This window comes from Acipenser ruthenus, chromosome 10, assembly GCF_902713425.1.
Source record: "Acipenser ruthenus chromosome 10, fAciRut3.2 maternal haplotype, whole genome shotgun sequence".
Classification (NCBI taxonomy): domain Eukaryota; kingdom Metazoa; phylum Chordata; class Actinopteri; order Acipenseriformes; family Acipenseridae; genus Acipenser; species Acipenser ruthenus.
Window position 1 is genome coordinate 29921532 of NC_081198.1, and position 17252 is coordinate 29938783.

The 17252-nt window shown below is 38.0% G+C and overlaps 1 protein-coding gene across 1 annotated transcript in view; it reads left to right on the plus strand.

Moving 5' to 3' along the window:
* The window catches only part of LOC117410804 (contactin-associated protein-like 5), a 245439-nt gene that overhangs the window by 136160 nt on the left and 92027 nt on the right, over nt 1-17252 (plus strand). The window contains exons 4-8 of the mRNA XM_034017651.3: nt 754-901; nt 1360-1563; nt 1989-2176; nt 3320-3463; nt 16605-16869. Coding sequence (XP_033873542.3) covers nt 754-901; nt 1360-1563; nt 1989-2176; nt 3320-3463; nt 16605-16869 — 949 coding nt within the window. The remainder of the gene's footprint in view (nt 1-753; nt 902-1359; nt 1564-1988; nt 2177-3319; nt 3464-16604; nt 16870-17252) is intronic.

Sequence of the window (17252 nt, forward strand, 5' to 3'; positions counted from 1 at the left end):
TTGAACGCACGACCCTCCGGTCAAGAGTCCAGAGCCCTAACCACTACTCCACACAGGAAATGAAGTATAAAATATCTCAGGTCTGCCTTCTTGCTCTCGAAAGCCTAGAATTAAAAGTATTGAAAACATTGTTTAGGATAATGAATATTACCAATATATGTATTTTGTTTGGCATGTTAAATATGTAGACTCTTCTAATGTACACCATTTAATTTAATTAAGAAGGGACTACAGGTTTGTTGATGTAATTAGTACTTTTTTATATCGTAGTCTTCCTTTGCAGCATATTTACTTCTCTTGACAAAAATGTGCATTATGATTGGGTTGCATTACGTTGTTCCCTGTGTCTTGCCAGCTTGTCGACTGCATGCTTGTCTCTCGTGTGACCACCGCAAAATGCTAGACAACAGGCAGGCAACAAATGTGTTCCTCTTGTTGCCATTAACAAAAGTCGACCATGACCAGGCCTTTAGGATAGTGTGGTCTCGTTCTGTGCTTGCTCACTGCCTGACTGCATACAGTCATTCAAAGCGTTCTACAATTTAAAGAATTTCAAAATCCATGGTGTTGCTCTGGTCGGGTTTCTTCAGGGTAAAACACATGCATTATAATTGTACAGAAAATAAGATTTAAAAAACTTTCTTATGTGTATTTCTTTTAACACAGATTTTGACAGCTTCCTGTCCACTGTCTTCTTTTAAATCCCATCTTATGTGAAATGACTCCTAATTCCCCCCTTCTTCTTCTTAACAGGCTTTCCCAGGGAACAGCAATGCGGACGGTGTTGTGCACCAAAAGTTCCAGCACTCCATCAGGACGCGGTTCCTGCGCTTCGTGCCTCTGGACTGGAATCACAGTGGTCGGATTGGGATGAGGGTGGAAGTCTATGGCTGTGTGTACAGTGAGTGTCTCAGAGCGGCCTGGCTATTTGACAGCTTTGAATACCAGCCCCAGTGAATCTGGTGTTTTAACAGTTATAGGATGGTTTAAAAAATAATAATTAAAATTGGGGCTTAATGATAGCGGTGTTGTGTGTGAGTGCAAAATAACCCTCAATTCTATTCAGATCTCACTCACCTTCAAGTGAGTAGCTGGTATTACTTCAATCTGGGGAGTGCTGGGGAGGCCTCCCTTAACCTTCACTCAACTGCAGACAAAGTCAAATTTAAATGTTCTTTGCTTTCTAGTCGAAATACATTTATATCTATGTTACATCTACTAGATAGCATCCTAGCAGTCATTTCTGCATAGTATTGTTTTGTGATGTCCATTGTATTAGTTGAAGGCTATGAAACCACCATTGTGAAACGATGCAAAAATCGTGGTCCCCCATTATATACATTCCTCTGTGTTTCTCAGAATCGGACGTGGCAGACTTTAATGGCAGGAGCTCCCTGTTGTACCGGTTTAACCAGAAATCCATGAGTACAGTGAAAGATGTGATCTCCCTGAAATTTAAGAGCATGCAGAGCGATGGAGTTCTGGTGCACGGAGAAGGGCAGAGAGGAGACTACATCACCCTGGAGCTGCACAGAGGCAAGCTTGCCCTGCACATCAACCTAGGTTAGTGAGCATCACTATGATAATCATTTCAGTTAACTGGGTTAAAAAGCAGGATTGATCAAATAACCTGCTCTCTAATTTAAAAACATTTGGGAATCAACTAGAAACTGCTTTTACTGTCCATCAAGAGTGTCAGATGAGGATCTTGCCTTGTGTTGCCAAACATAAAAGCTATAGCAGTGTGTCATCTAAAGTTCAGGTAAAATATATGCTCAGTTTCAAAGGCGTTCTGACATTAATTCGATGTCAAGCTTCTTATAGTTTTGCTCCAGCGCTTGTGGTTGATGGATTAACAGTATAATACTTCTAATACAGGTAGTACAAGTTAATTTATTTATTTGTTCTGAGTAGTTTTTTGCTAGATTTAAATTGTTATACATTGTTGTTATTTGCCTATTTGAAAAGTGTATATTCATACACTGCAGATGATGCCAAACTCCGATCCAGCAGCAGCAGCCGTGTGTCAGTGACTCTTGGCAGCCTCCTGGATGACCAGCATTGGCACTCTGTTCTGATCGAGCGTTTTAACAAACAGCTGAACTTCACAGTGGATAAGCACACGCAGCACTTCCGCACCAGGGGGGACTGCGACTCGCTGGATATTGATTATGAGGTGCGTTTAACAAGCACTGAGGATTGCTGTTTGTTCAACATTTGTCTTTTGTTATTGGTTTATTTAACCATGCAATTGAGACAGAGACCTTATTTTTAACGACAACCTTCCAAACACAACCTGGCACAACATGCTACATTTGAATATCCGACCTTAACCCATATTGGCAATGTTCACATTCGGAAACTCTTTTAAAATGTTTATTATAATGTAACAATAAGTCTCATGTTGCTTTATCACTATTTTCTTGTCAAGGATGGATTGAGTTCCAACACTTTCTCGCAACTTGAGGCACTTGCATTTCATCTAAAAATATCAGTTATGTGTAATGACATTTTAAAAGCTCTGAAATAGTGATCGAATTGGAGCAGGTACTGTTCCCAAAAACAGAACATACCCTATTTTTAAAACTGTCCATTAAATATTGGAATAAGAATAGCTAGAACTGACATTCTAAAAGGAAATTGAATTCTTTAGACATTTAAGTAATATCCTTATTGTCTGATATACTGTAATGCAAGAATAGTGTTTGTGTTGGTATTATTCACTTGTTTTAGTATTCATGTACCTTGACATAATTCAAATGCAGACTGAAACCAAATATTACACAACAGGGTAGAGAACACACTGAGATGTGGCAAGTTGTGCACAGGGGGATACTGTTGGCACCAGCCATTTACCTTCTGTCACGAACACAATAATGTGCTTTCTTGGATGGTGACGGTGGGGTAGCAAACTGGTCTCCCGTGACACCTGTGTATAGGTGGGAGGGCTCCAATTGTATTCACAAAAATACTGACAAAATAAACAGGCTTCCTAACTTTGCTTTCTGGCAACTGCAGTTTTAATAAATAAGAAAAATACATTACATTGATTACATTACGTCTATTACATTTAGGCCAAATAAATGACAACTGACCATATGATAATGTGGACAAAAAGATATTGTTGTATATTTAATTTAATTATGCTTTACTAAGATTTTACATTTTTTTCCTTATCACATGTTTATCCATTGAAATCAATATGAAATCAGTATTTTGTTTAGAATGCACATGGGAGTCTGAAGACAAATAGCTTGAAGCAAACTAGTTGAGCTGTGTTGTTTATTTCATATTCTTTTTTTTTTTTTTTAATTCACAGCTCAGCTTCGGTGGGATTCCACTTCCAGGCAAACCAGGGATTTTCCTGAGGAAAAATTTCCATGGCTGCATTGAAAACCTTTATTACAACGGAGTGAACATCATCGACCTGGCCAAGAGACGCAAACCTCAGATCTATACCGTGGTAAGGGTTTCAATCCCTAAGCCTAACCCTAAACCTTTACTACAACAGAGTGAACATCATCGGCCTGGCCAAGAGATGCAAGCCTTGGATCTATACCGTGCAGGGCCAGCATAATCATATAGGCAGAACAAATTGAAGGGGGCAGCAAAAACGGTACATAATTACATTTTATACTTCACATTTCTTTAATCGTAAAATGTTCAACATCTTAGATCACTGTTTCCTGTTCTGCAAAACTTATTGCTGATGTTAAGGAACCATATCATGAGCAGTGGTGTAGTCCTAAATCTGGAAGTACGGGAACGCAGGAGTTGGGGGGCGAGGTGATCATGCCGGTTTGGTGTCACGCGAAATCTGGTCTCCCCTGGAAACAGGCATGTGGTTGTTGAGCCCGTTGCTAAGTAAAGGACGCACTGAAGTTCCTTGCGTATTCAAATGGGGTGGGGCATTATTGGATTTCATTTAATTACCCTGACAATGATTCTTATAAAAGGACGTTGCTAATACAGGATAATCAAAACGTTTTTTCCAATTTTATATCTTCTGAAATTCTCTGATGACTGTCCTGGAAATCGCTAGATTTGTAGCTAGTTGCTTTTGACAACAAATCTCGCCAAGTCAGCCCTTAAAGTCACTCGATTTGGCGAGAAATTTGTTAAATTGGCAACACTGCTTGAAGCTGCAGAAAAAAATATTTGATTTCCCCACAGCTTATTATTGCCTTGACACAACAAGGGAAAGAGATTGTTTCATCGGTGCCCAGGCACTGAAATTAGAGCAGTTGTATGCCATTTAAGCATTTTCATAACACATCGGTAAATACTCTTTAATTATTTAAAGTTAATTCTTAAGTCAAGGATCTGCCTACAGAAAAAAAATACCAGAGGATTTGCTGTGCACGATTATATGATCACTAACCTACACATTAGATACCAGTTTTATAGAGGTTAAGGAACACAGTACTGTACTGTACAAATAAGGTACAATGAAAAAGCATGGTGGTAGAATCCATTGATCACAAATATTGTGATTGTAGAGCTGACAGTAGATGTCACTACTGTTTGTAACCAGAGTGATGATTTATACAGTTGTATATAGTTTTGTGACAATGTAAAAAAACAAAACAATAATACAATAATTTGTTTATACATTGATATATCGTCCTGGACATTGTTTGTCTTGTGTATCTTGTTTGTTGTGTCTCATTTAGTGTTCTGTGCGTTGTAAGGGTACGGGCACGACATTAGTGTGTGTGTGTGTATGGAGTGTGTGTGCGGGTGGTGGGCGGGACCCAGAGGCTATAAGTAGGGGGCGGGTTGAGCTGCGAGCGGGAGAACGCGTGTAGACTCAACTAGAGAGCCTATCTGAGAAGCGGTGAAAGAGCCCAGAGTCAAAAGAACAGAGAACGAGAGCGAGTGAGAGTGTTGGAGGAAAGAAAGAGGAAGAGCAGAGAGAGCGAGGGAGTTATTTTTATGTATTGATTTGGCGTGAACCCCGGCCCAAACAGTGATTCAGTTTGACACATACATTTTTAATCTGCTTCATTATGAAAATGAAAGACATACTATCGGATACATCTCAAAAGTATTATTCATGAACATCATCTCTAACATTTGCATCTCAGAAACACCGTATTTGAATGGAAAATTAAACATAAAAGGCTTTATTTTCAAAATGAGCGCCCATACAATATGACTACAAACAGTGAAAAAATATAATAAAATATACAATTCAAAAGAAACGGGTATGTACATATACCTGTTTACAGGTGTAGACAGGTATATGTACATACAAAACTGTAAAACCGAAATCGTTGTTTCTAATACTACATATAAAGAAATTAAAAACAAAGCATTAATATCATACTGTTATCATATACACACGCATTGCACAAAAACACAAAGCAAATTAAATATCTACTTGCTGAAGAGGTTTTTTAAGCAATGCACTAGCAAAAGTCACAGGGCAGTGATGTCAGCTCCCTAACAATGTTGGGAATGGATTCTTTCAATGCAGCGGTTTGGGCATTTGAGAAAGGAGAGGAAGATTCATGAAATTAATTAGAGATTTAAGTTGATGAGAAGCAATTACCCTCCGCTGTATGAATTAAAACGGTATGCTGCTTTTTATACAAAGGCAGGTTGTGTAGAGGATTTATATTGGACCCTGACGCCCGGGATATATTGAGTGGGTGGTGTATATACACTGTGTGTGTGTGTGTGTGTGTGTGTGTGTGTGTGTGTGTGTGTGTGTGTGTGTGTGTATATATATACACACAGTGCCTATAGAAAGTCTACACCCCCTTGAACTTTTTTCACATTTTGTTGTGTCAGTGCCTCAGAGTTTCATGCATTTAAATGAGGATTGTTTTCCACTTATCTACACACCATACTCCACACTGTTAAGGGGAAAAAAAGTTTTTATTGAGAAAAAAATTATATATTAAAAATACAAAACTGAAAGATCATAATTGGATCAGTCTCCACCCCCCTGAGTTCATACTTGGTGGAAGCACCTTTGGCAGCAATTACAGCTGTGAGTCTGTTGGGATAGGTCTCTACCAACTTTGCACACCTAGATTTGGCAATATTTGACCATTCTTCTTTACAAAACTGTTCAAGCTCTGTCAAGTTCCTTGGGAAGCATTGATGGACAGCAAACTTCAAGTCATGCCACTCAAGGACATTTACCTTTTTGTTCCTTAGCCACTCCAGTGTAGCTTTGACTGTGTGCTTTGGGTCATTGTCATGCTGAAAGGTGAACTTCCATCCCAGTTTCAGCTGTCTTGCAGTCTGTCTTTTCCTCAAGGACTTCTCTGTACTTTGCTCCATTCATTTTCCCTTCTATCCTGAAAGGGTCTTGGTGATGCCATAAACCTTCCACTTCTTAATAATCGTCTTGACCATACTCCAAGGGATATTCAAGGCCTTTGATATTTTTTTATACCCATCCCCTGATCTGTGCCTTTCAACAACTTTGTCCCAGAGTTATTTTTAAAGCGCCTTGGTGCTCATGGTTGAGTCTTTGCTTTGAAATGCACTACCCAGCAGAGGGAACCTACAAGAACTGCTGAATTTATCCTGAAATCATGTGAATCACTACAATTTAACCAGATGGAGGCGATTGATTACACCTGAGCTAATTTAGGATTGCTATTACAAGGGAGGGTGGACACTTATCCAACCAAGCTATTTCAGTTTTTATTTTTAATTAATTTTCTACAAATTTCTAGAATATTTTGAAAGGGGGTGTAGACTTTCTATAGGCACTGTATATACACAACACATCTAGCATTGTGGTAATTCCCCAAAAGCACACAGCTTGGTGTGTTGTATTACTTAATCAGCATATTTTAACAGAACCGTAAAGGTATGAGAGAGATCCTGGAGCAGAAGAAAACTGTGCCATTATTAGACCCAGGAAGCAGCACACTATTGTAGTTGTCTGCTCGAAGTTCATATAGTGATACCTAAGGTTTTAAAATCTACTTCAAATCTCTTTTAGCATTTATCCTGGACTTAACAATGTGCTGTGATCGGACAGTACATTTTGTACAGCACCATCCTACAAATTTAAAACTTGCTTCCTGACCTACACTCTATCTCAACCGTGGTGTGGGGTACAATCCATCAGTTTACATTTTTTTTAACTCTACAATGGAGTCTTTTAAACTTTAGAATTCTGTAACTGTTGTTTCTTAGATGTTATTTATAATAACATTAAAATATTCCAAAGGCCCCCCAACCAAAAGCCAAACACTGCACTTTGTTTCACTATATACTGTACTGACTCACACAGTAAGGAAACTGGAGTTGGCCATTTGATCAATGTAATTCAGAAATACAGTGTATAAAAATGAGAGAGAGAGCTGCCAAGTGGTAACAAGGGACCAAAACAGTGGAAAATAACAAAGGCAGTTAATTAAACCCACCAATGAGCTCATAGAGCCAATATGTGCAATGGGAATGGAAAATATGGTGCGTCTTGCATATTATTATAAGATATTTTTGAATAAGACAAGTGTGTTGCATCACCCTCTTTTGTGGACATAGCTTACACAGTAGTCTAATAAGGTAACAAGCTTGTTCTTCCTCTGCGATAGGAAGGGAGATGGGCCCAGTGGGCAATGAACAGTTGGCCATAAGCTTTCCCTTAGCACACACTGAGTATATATTTACACACCTACTGACGCTGAACTGGGTTGCTATGATTTGTTGTAAATTACCTGGGGTGACCATGCAGCTTGTTAAGGGGGTGTCTGCAAATTTCAAGGTCTAATAACAGGAGAAGGGGATTATTTAGGGAGTGGAGTAAAATGTTTAAATATTGTCACTATTGTGTTATTGTATTTTATTTTTTTCAATCTATTTCAGTGCAAATGCATAATATTTTGATAATGGTTTGCTGACCTCTCACCCACACAAAGTGCTTATATAAAGGAATATTTTACACCATAAGTCAGGGGTTTCCAAACCCTCCAAAAATATGTTGCCCCAATTCACACCTTCTACAGTGCTTTTGAATTACAGTTCAGCTAGAATTTATCACTCAATATGCACCAAAACTCACACAAAGTTCAATGGGTAGTAACTAGAGACTTTCTGTACCTCTCAACTGCTTACCAACATTATCCTGTAAATAAACTGACTTCCAGTGGAAGTATTTACTGAACTTTATTGTAGTAAAAATAAAGTTAATAAAGCATAGGTAATCAATATAAATCACAGAGAGGCGTGGTAAATGCACAGTATATCCATGGAAAAATGGCCATGCAAATGTACCATGGTAAACTTTAATAAGGGTTGGGACTCCACCTGAGCCTCACACAGTTTGTGGGTCAGGTGAAATCTGCAGCATCATCTATTTTAGCAGTCACATTTACTTTTTGTCATACATCCACTCTTGTAGTATCTTTTTTACTAATTATTTACAGCTGAACTGTGGTCCTTAACTTGATTAAATGTTCAGTAACGCTGTTCAATAACTAAGCCGTGTTCACTGTAAAATGCTCAGATAAAACTGTACTTTCCATGAATGCTAAGTGTCTTTTTAAGTTCATAGAATTTCTCTGATCATGATCTACGCTACTTGGAGAACTTTGGCACATGTTCATGTCTCTTCGGTTAAGCATGTTCATTTAAGTTTTTATGGATAGTAATGCCAAATCCATTAACACTTAACCTTGATTCTACTTACTAATTAACCTACTTGCTCACTCAATCACTCAATTAACTAATCTACCTGCTTGCTAGCCTTCCTTGCTAAGCATAGCTCTACCTCTCAACAGACAAAAGCCTACTAGACTAAACATTAATGACTACTGTGCTGCCTTCTGGGTATTTAAGAGTAGTTGCCATCGGTTACAGTATATATTGTGCAATTAGAGATAGCTTGACTTTTATCTATTTTTATAGATGGATTCTCTGGGGCTTTTTTTTCCAATTAGTGGAAACAAGTGGAGTAGAAACAAAACCACATCAGTGAAATACATTATTTCACTCCTCAGTGCTAAAAACTGTAATTACTGTAGATGGTAATCCTTGTTTCTGGTTTTAAATTTTAAAACTACACAAAAGGAAAATTATTTATTTATTAAATGTGTGGATGGCAAACTCATATTTATTAAACAGGAATGAAATGTAATGATGTTATTTGAGAATAAAATGTCCTGTCTGGAGCTTGAGTCTACATATGGTACTAAACTTTTGTTTGGGATCAAAATGTTCATTAAAGTATCATACTGTTGCGTTAACACACAGTTTAACCTATGGAAAAGGATGCATAACAAAAGAAGGTTAAAAAAATCAAATAGAATGAAAGTACCAGTCTAATTCATGACTTTAGGAACCCTCATTTTCCACAGGTTACACAGCAAATTAATACAACCAGCCATTCAATAAATAGCACAGCATGAAACTGCTGAAAATCTTAACTACTACCAATAGTAGTATGAATCAGACTTAGAGAGCTTAGGTAGGGCTATCTGAGTTGAAAGGGTACATTGTCACATGATTTGAATAGAATAAAGAAGGTTGTTAGAAGCAAGGTAAAGACAGATTTATTGGAAAAATAACACTATATATTTTGAGAATATTGTCTCCAAGGAATCTATTCAGTTGGTAGTGGATGGTAGATATGTAAATACCACCATCCTTTAAAACGAAATAAATCACCCTCTTTTTAACTTTTTTTTTTATAGACAGAGGCACACATCAACTGTCAGATGTTTGATTTTCAAAACCTTGGTACACAAATTATTTTTCCAACTCTCTTTAGATCAATTGAATGGACGCCCATATCTCCAAATGGGGCTTGCTCTAGCTGGAGAGACACATATGCATTACATTGATTCATGGAATTAATTTGATCTCATTCACATGTGATACATCCATTCATTTCTGAAAAGGAAATGATGATGCCACTGATTCCATGCATTAGACCAAAGACCCTTTTGTGAACTGACCCCTCTCTCCTCTCAGATTACCAAAAGGCTTTGCTACTTTCCCAGACAGAACAATGGAATACAGTAATTGATTCCCTGCACTTACACTGACTTCAGAAGACAAATACTGCTTGGAGACCTTTTGCTTAGCAGTCAAATAAAATGGATCTGGTATCCAGTAAGTGACCTGATCGGGAGCAGCAGCTAATATGATGCATCGGTTTCTTCTTCTCAACTGACCCCCTCTGTGCCCTGGAAGATTGGATAATCGCTGTTTGAGATAGGCGTCAACATTACAGGCATTATCAAGCCTGACATCTCCTCAGTGCACCTCTCAGCACATAGCTAATGTTTCCCATCATAATGCATTTTGTCAAAGATGACAGTGAAGCAGGGAAAACTAAAGTGATTTTGTTTGTTGTCTTTTGTCTGAGTAATACTTTTTTTATTCTCCTTTCCTTTATGTGTTTGGAATGGGGCAAATATTAGGCTCTATCTGTCACCAAGTGTCCAAAGGTAAAAGCATGTTTTTTAAAATGAATAACATAATTTTAATTGTGCTATAAACAGCTTAGTTGCGTGTTGGAACAATCCCTTTTTTGTTCAAAGTACTGTATGTATAGATAATTAAAAATGAAAAAACACATTTCAACAAGAACAGCCTGCTAGCACTATATTAAAGTACACACTGACAGCATTTACATGGACAAGTCATGACAGTTTCCTGTGCTTTGCAGGAAATGCGTTGTTATGGTGTTCTGATTAAAGAAAAAAAGTCGGCCGTACCAATGCAGATTACTCAGTTCATAGTAATTTAGGGAAGGGGATATTTAAATGTCCATGTCTGCCTAGTAATTAGGAAAAGAACGACTCTGAATGTCGTGAGAGCTTCATGCATTGCAATGAAGATTTAAAAAAATTAACAAAAGAAAAGAATTAACTTGTTGTCATGCAAATTCCAAATTTTCACACATTACTTGTTTGTGTCTTGTTACCTTCCCAGACAGCACAACGATGTTGGGCCAATGTAACATGTAAGGTTGGCGGCCAACATTGGCCCAATGTTGGGAGCCAACCATGGGCCAACATGAATCCAATCATTATCCTACCTAGGTAATTTCCCTCCTTCTTCCCTTCCATTTGAATTAGTGTGATAAAATAACCAAAAAAGATGTTTACATTTTTAACGAATACATTAAATTCATTGGTTTTAAAATCTGCTAACATAGAAGAGAAAAAAGAACAAAAAGGTGTCAGGGAAGGCTAATGTGGGTGACATCAGACCAGGAAGTAGACACACAGGAGAACTAATTGTGGGGTGTAATGAGCTTTTGTGCTCACATTTATTCATTAAACAAAATGAATAACACACTGTTAAACAAAACAGAAAACAAAACGGCCCTATGACCAAACAGACAATAACAATTCGAACATACATTATACAACACAAATAACAATCACACCCATCACCATACAACAATACACATTTACACTAATAAGCAACCGTATTTACACCCAATAGCCTACCATAATAATACACACAAAATACAGCAATAATAATAACATATATTTATGCAAAATACAAAGGGGCGGGGCTCCCTGTCATAGTAGATCTGGCGATTTCAACCTGCAAATAAAAAAAAAAAAGAAATATATAAGTAAAAGTATTCTTGGAATATATTCATTTCTCGTTGTTATTGTTCACATTTAAAAAAAAAAAAGTATATTGGAAAGTTATTAAGCCGACATTCAAACACCTCACGAGCCCTCTCCCTCACGAGACTTTCTCAAGATTAACATCTCAGAGACTATCAAGACTGGTGGTTGATGTAAATGGTTTTACTCCCGAAAAATATATATATATAGTTTATAATTATGTAATGTGTGCATATTAACAATTACTGTTTTGAAGTGGTTTGGTACGGCTTTGCTGAGGAATAACGTGAGATTCCGCCAGCTAAACGGGATCTTGACTGCTGAAATCTCGTGAGACACAAGCGCGATTCCTGCTCCGGTTTACATGGGTTTTTACAGCTATTTTTATCGTGAGAAAGCGACTGACCCTGCCCTTAAAGTTGTGCTGACCAAAAGGACATTCTTTTGCTGTTTCATGATGTATTCGCATGACAACGTCACACAGTCATGACTGTAGAGTCGATTTTCACATGCTTGTAAACCCAGTTATTTCAGAAATAACATTTTCAGCTTAACTGATCAGAACGAAAATTGAACTTCTCAGAAGTTGTTTCTTGTTAGCTTTGTATTGTTAAAACTGTTTTATTATTCCCAGAACATGTCTTTACACTTGCTTCAGAATATTGCCAACGGTACTTTGTTTTATTATGCAGCACATGTGTGCTGTGCTGTTCTTCACATGACAGATGTATTTGTTATGGAAATTACCTCTTTCTGTAATATATAACAGCCACCTGTATTCAGTTGCAGTCACAACAGGCATGCCTTGGTTGGCAGGTGCTGTGCTTCTGTGTCCATATCCAGTGAACTAATGCCATTCTAGGGAACCATTCAAACACTGAGCAGACTTCTCGTGTTGACAGTTATATGGCATATGTTTCTAATGTATTGTCCAATCCCATTATGGTACTTTTTCTATATATTTGTTGACTGCTATTTAATAAAGTTACAATTTCTGTTACTTTCTCATACAGCACATTCTTAAACAGACACAGTATACTAAAAAGAAAACACAATTTTAAATTTACACACAGCGATATAAATAATCAGAATGCAGGCATTTCACAGATGGTCAGTAGGGAGACAGTTTAAATGTAAATCTGAGTCTAGAAAAGGTCCTGATTGCTTGGGGAGTTGATTGTGTAAAGGTCACCCGCTTGAGTGACAGCACTGAGAGTTCAAAACACATCCTGACCTTACAATGAAATGCCAGAGTTACTCATTATGATTCGTTTACTTGTAACTCTTTACTTCCAAAATGCAGTGGGCCAAATTCACAGAGATACTGGAGTTCTTTTTATCCTTGTCTTATTATTTCCGATAAGCATTGCTTCCAATTCACAAAGCTGGTATCACCAAATAATCAGACTTAAAATCTCTTAAAAAAAATCTTCCGAATAAATATTTCATAAGCATGGTCAGATTTAACTCTGCAGTGTTATAATGATCTAATTGCCAATTGTTTCAATGTTGTTTTGTTTGTATAATGTCAATTTTAAGGAAGACCATGTGAAGTTTCATATGCCACTGCTAACCCATATTTTAAAGCCTTGTTAGATGCTTATGGGAAGTTGGTAGATGTTAATTGAACAAATGTCGTAGGTCACATGGTTTGGCCGCCATATTGTATTGAAAAAAAAAAACATTTTGCTTAAATGTAAAAATTCGTCTTTCGAAAACCACTCATTGCAGAGTGCTGAAAGTTGGTATACCTGTTGAGGGATAGTCCAAGATGAACTGGTTTTCGTAACAAGCTGATAGGTTGTGTGGTATGGCGGCCGTTAAAGTCGCACGGTACAGACGTGATAATCACAAACTACAAAGATCTTCTTCTCCCAAAGCGCAAGTCCGATTGTTGTCTTTAAGATTTGGTCAAGGGAAGTTGCTACAAAAAAAAATGTCGGCCACGTTGAATGACATCATCAGCATACAAAACTGGCTTACAAAAACCTTCCTCGCTGAAACCACAAGTCTGATTGAAACAAAAATGTGCACACAAGATCCTAGTGTGGTTGTTTTTAAACGTTGTTCAAGGGAAGTTGCTACAATATAAAACATAGCCGCCACATTGGATTACATCATCAACATACAAAACTGGTTAATAACTCCTTGTAGAGTGCAGATAGGGCCATGGTTACTACGGAACACATATAGTAACCCATGTATGCTCTATAAAAAACAATGTCATTGCCCGTGACCTTTGACCTCTCCTAAAGGTCAAATGTAAAACTGGCTTATAACTCCTGAGAGAGTGCATGTAGGGTCATGGTTACTATGGAACACATATAGTAACCAATGTATACATTCTGCACCATTTGATAAAGTGTTGGATACTGGTACTTTTACTGTTACTGGCATTCTGCACTATTTGCTAAAGTGTTTGGAACTGTTACTGGCATTCTGCACTATTTGCTAAAGTGTTTGGTACTGTTACTGGTACTGGTACTAGAAGTCGTAAAGTTGAATGCAACTCTAGTTATTAATAGCGTTATAATTAAACTATACCAAATCAGGTTTTTATTTACAATGATGGGAAAACATGTTTTTTCTCACTTTATAAGCATTTGGGCGATACAGTATTGGTTACCTTCATTGTAAATAAAAAAAAAGTAATTTGGTACAATTTAATGATAACGCTATTAATAATAAATGAATCATGATTATAAAAGCAGTTTTTTTTGTAATTAAGTTTTTATTGAAAAATTATATACAAAGTGAACAAAAAGACATTGGAAAAATTTCACCCACCCCACCCACCCCATCCCCTCATTACATGGGTTGACAAGAAATAAATGAGTAGTGCATACTGGTTACAACAATAGTAACTTCTTAATTGCAGTTGTCGAGTCTCTCCGCATCATCAGAGTGGAAGCTTTAGCTCCATTGACTGAGGACATCTCCAAAAAAATAATGTCTAAAAACACCTGTAGCCAGTGCCGCAAGGAGAGTTGGTGAGGAGGGAGCCAGCGCTGCACAATCATTTTCTTTGCAGCAGTCATACTTGCCAGCCACAGTCTACGCTCATTCTCAGAGAGAGGAAATTTAGAAACATCACCCAGGAGAAAAAGGGCAGGGTCCAGTGGGAAGTGCCTCCCCATAATGGCAGAAATGGAATCGACTACCTGCCCCCAAAAAAGCTGAACATCTGGACAGTCCCATAGTATATGCATCAGCGTGCCTGGTACTCCTAAGTTGCACAAAGTACGAGGATGAGGGGCTAGCCCCATAAGATGTCTTTTACGAGGGGTCAAATAAATTGGGGTGAATAAATTGGTGATTTGGATTCTTAGACGCTCCAAAAACACTACCCCACACCGCTTCCCAATCTATAGTCCCTCCCCACTGCGCTATATCCTTCTCCCATAGCTTTGAACAAGAGAGAGGAGCAGGGGAGTGTGCGGTGAGATGCTTATATATATGGGAGACTAAGCCCTTAGGTGCTGCCCCCAGGACCCAATCCACTACTGGGTGACGGATTAAGTTGGAGCCCCAGGGAACCCCATATGTTTTAAAGCAGATCTCAGTCTAAAATAAAAAAAAAACAAAGAGGTGCTAGGGAAACTATAGCGAGAAACTAGGTCCTGGAACTCTCGGATAGACTCCTGACCGGCTACATCGTTCAACATGTTTATACCCCTCCGGGCCCACGAATCCAAGGAAAGGGGTTTACCACCAGTTAAAATATTAACTTTGTTCCAAATGGGCGAATGTCTGTGCCACTTAATTTTAAGACCCAAAGTTCTTTCCACTGCCTGAAAAGTTTGCACAGTGTATGCGATTATGGGGCCATAGTGCAGGGAACACCTTTTGTAAGACCAGAGAACAGTATATCTTGTACTCTAATTGGCGATAATATTTCCTGTTCTATCTCCTTCCAAGATGAGTGTACAGTTGGGTTCATCCAGTGGTTTAGTGTACGTAGTAAGAAATATAAAAGCAGTTTTTAAGTATTATGTAAATATTTCGTCTAATTGTTAAAAAGTACAATGTGGGGCTGTCAGGCCTTGTTTTCAAAAAATATTGGCACGGACATTATATGCAAACCAATGGAATACCGTGTGTGTATGTGTGTGTTTAATAGAGAGAGAGAATACATGCATGTCTCCAGTCATATGTGGTTTTCACGATCACGTCGCCTTAAGTTCTAGCCAGAATTGCAGATATTTATTACTGCCATAGCCTTATCTTTTTGCCTATTGATTTGCCCCATTGCCACTGTATTTTATGCATCCATGCATCCTTTCCTGCAATGTCATTGGGCACTGTGTGCCGGGCTTAAGGTTACACATGGTTAAAACAAGTGAACAAATCTCATTCATAACCACAAGTATATAAAAGTCTAAAATATTTCCAAAGCTACAAATATTGAATTATCTAGGTAATTTCTGTTTCAAGGTGAGTTATATTCTTTTGTTAAGTAAAACCCTCCTTTTCCAAGTGCAAATTAACACCTGATAAATTATGACAATTAACACAGATTTGCTTTTAAATTCCCACACAAACAAAATAAATAGTTGCAAGAAGCACTGCTCTTTAAGATATTAACATTATTTCGTAAATCAAGTTAGCATGATTATTTAATAACAAGATAGGCATAACGACCTCTTGAAAATGCCAAAATCAATATGACATAACGATTTGTTGATTAACACTGGAGTTATCATTTACGAACTTTTGAAAATCCTGCCCCTAGTAGCTAATTCATCTCAAAACTTTGTCAAGCTGGGTCTTATATGATCCCAAACGATATAGCATCAACAACAACCCTCACCACACTGTGTCCTCTGGTCCTGGTTTCTGTGCTGTACCTAAAATATTGGTTAGGGTTAACTTTGTCAACTCCTTTTAAGATTTTAAAGACTACTTTATTCTAGGTTAAATAATATTCATAGCTCATTATTTTAAGCCCTGGTCACTTAAAGCCACTTTAAACCACACTTTTAATCATTTCAAATTTAGTTTAGAAAGGTTTGTTTATATTTCCTTTGTTCTTTGTATCTCCAGGGTAATGTCACCTTCTCCTGCTCAGACCCTCAGATGGTTCCTGTGACGTTCCTCAGCTCCACCAGTAGCTACCTGCTGCTGCCGGTTGATTCCCAAGCGGACGGCCTTTCGCTTCGCTTCCAGTTCCGCACCTGGAACCGGGAAGGGCTCCTGCTCTCGTCACAGCTTTTCCAGAAGCCGGAGCTCTTACTGCTCTATCTCAGCAACGGAAAACTGAAACTTACCCACCAGAAATCCCTGCTGGAGAAAACAGAACTGACAACAGGTACATAACCCCATCCAACAGACTTCTGTTAATCTAAAATGATGTTTTGATGCCATGAGTTTAGTGCTAGTAAAAGTTATTGTTTGATAGACAGGCAACGCTGGTGGTTGTAGTCTGACCTATACCTAACGTCAGGTTGGGCCACTGTTTGCCCAGATCAAAGCTTCATCATGTGGCATAGACTTCTGACGGTTCTAGAGGGAGTTCAGAGGGATAATTCATTCAGTCATTAATATTTGACACAGTAGGTGCAGAAAGGAAGGCAGAGGATAGTGATGACAAATATGTTGTTTGTCCCTAACATGCTCAACTGGATCGAAATCCAGGAATTGTCGTGGACCCGAATTCAGTCAAGCTCCTCAAACTATTTGCTCAAAATTCTG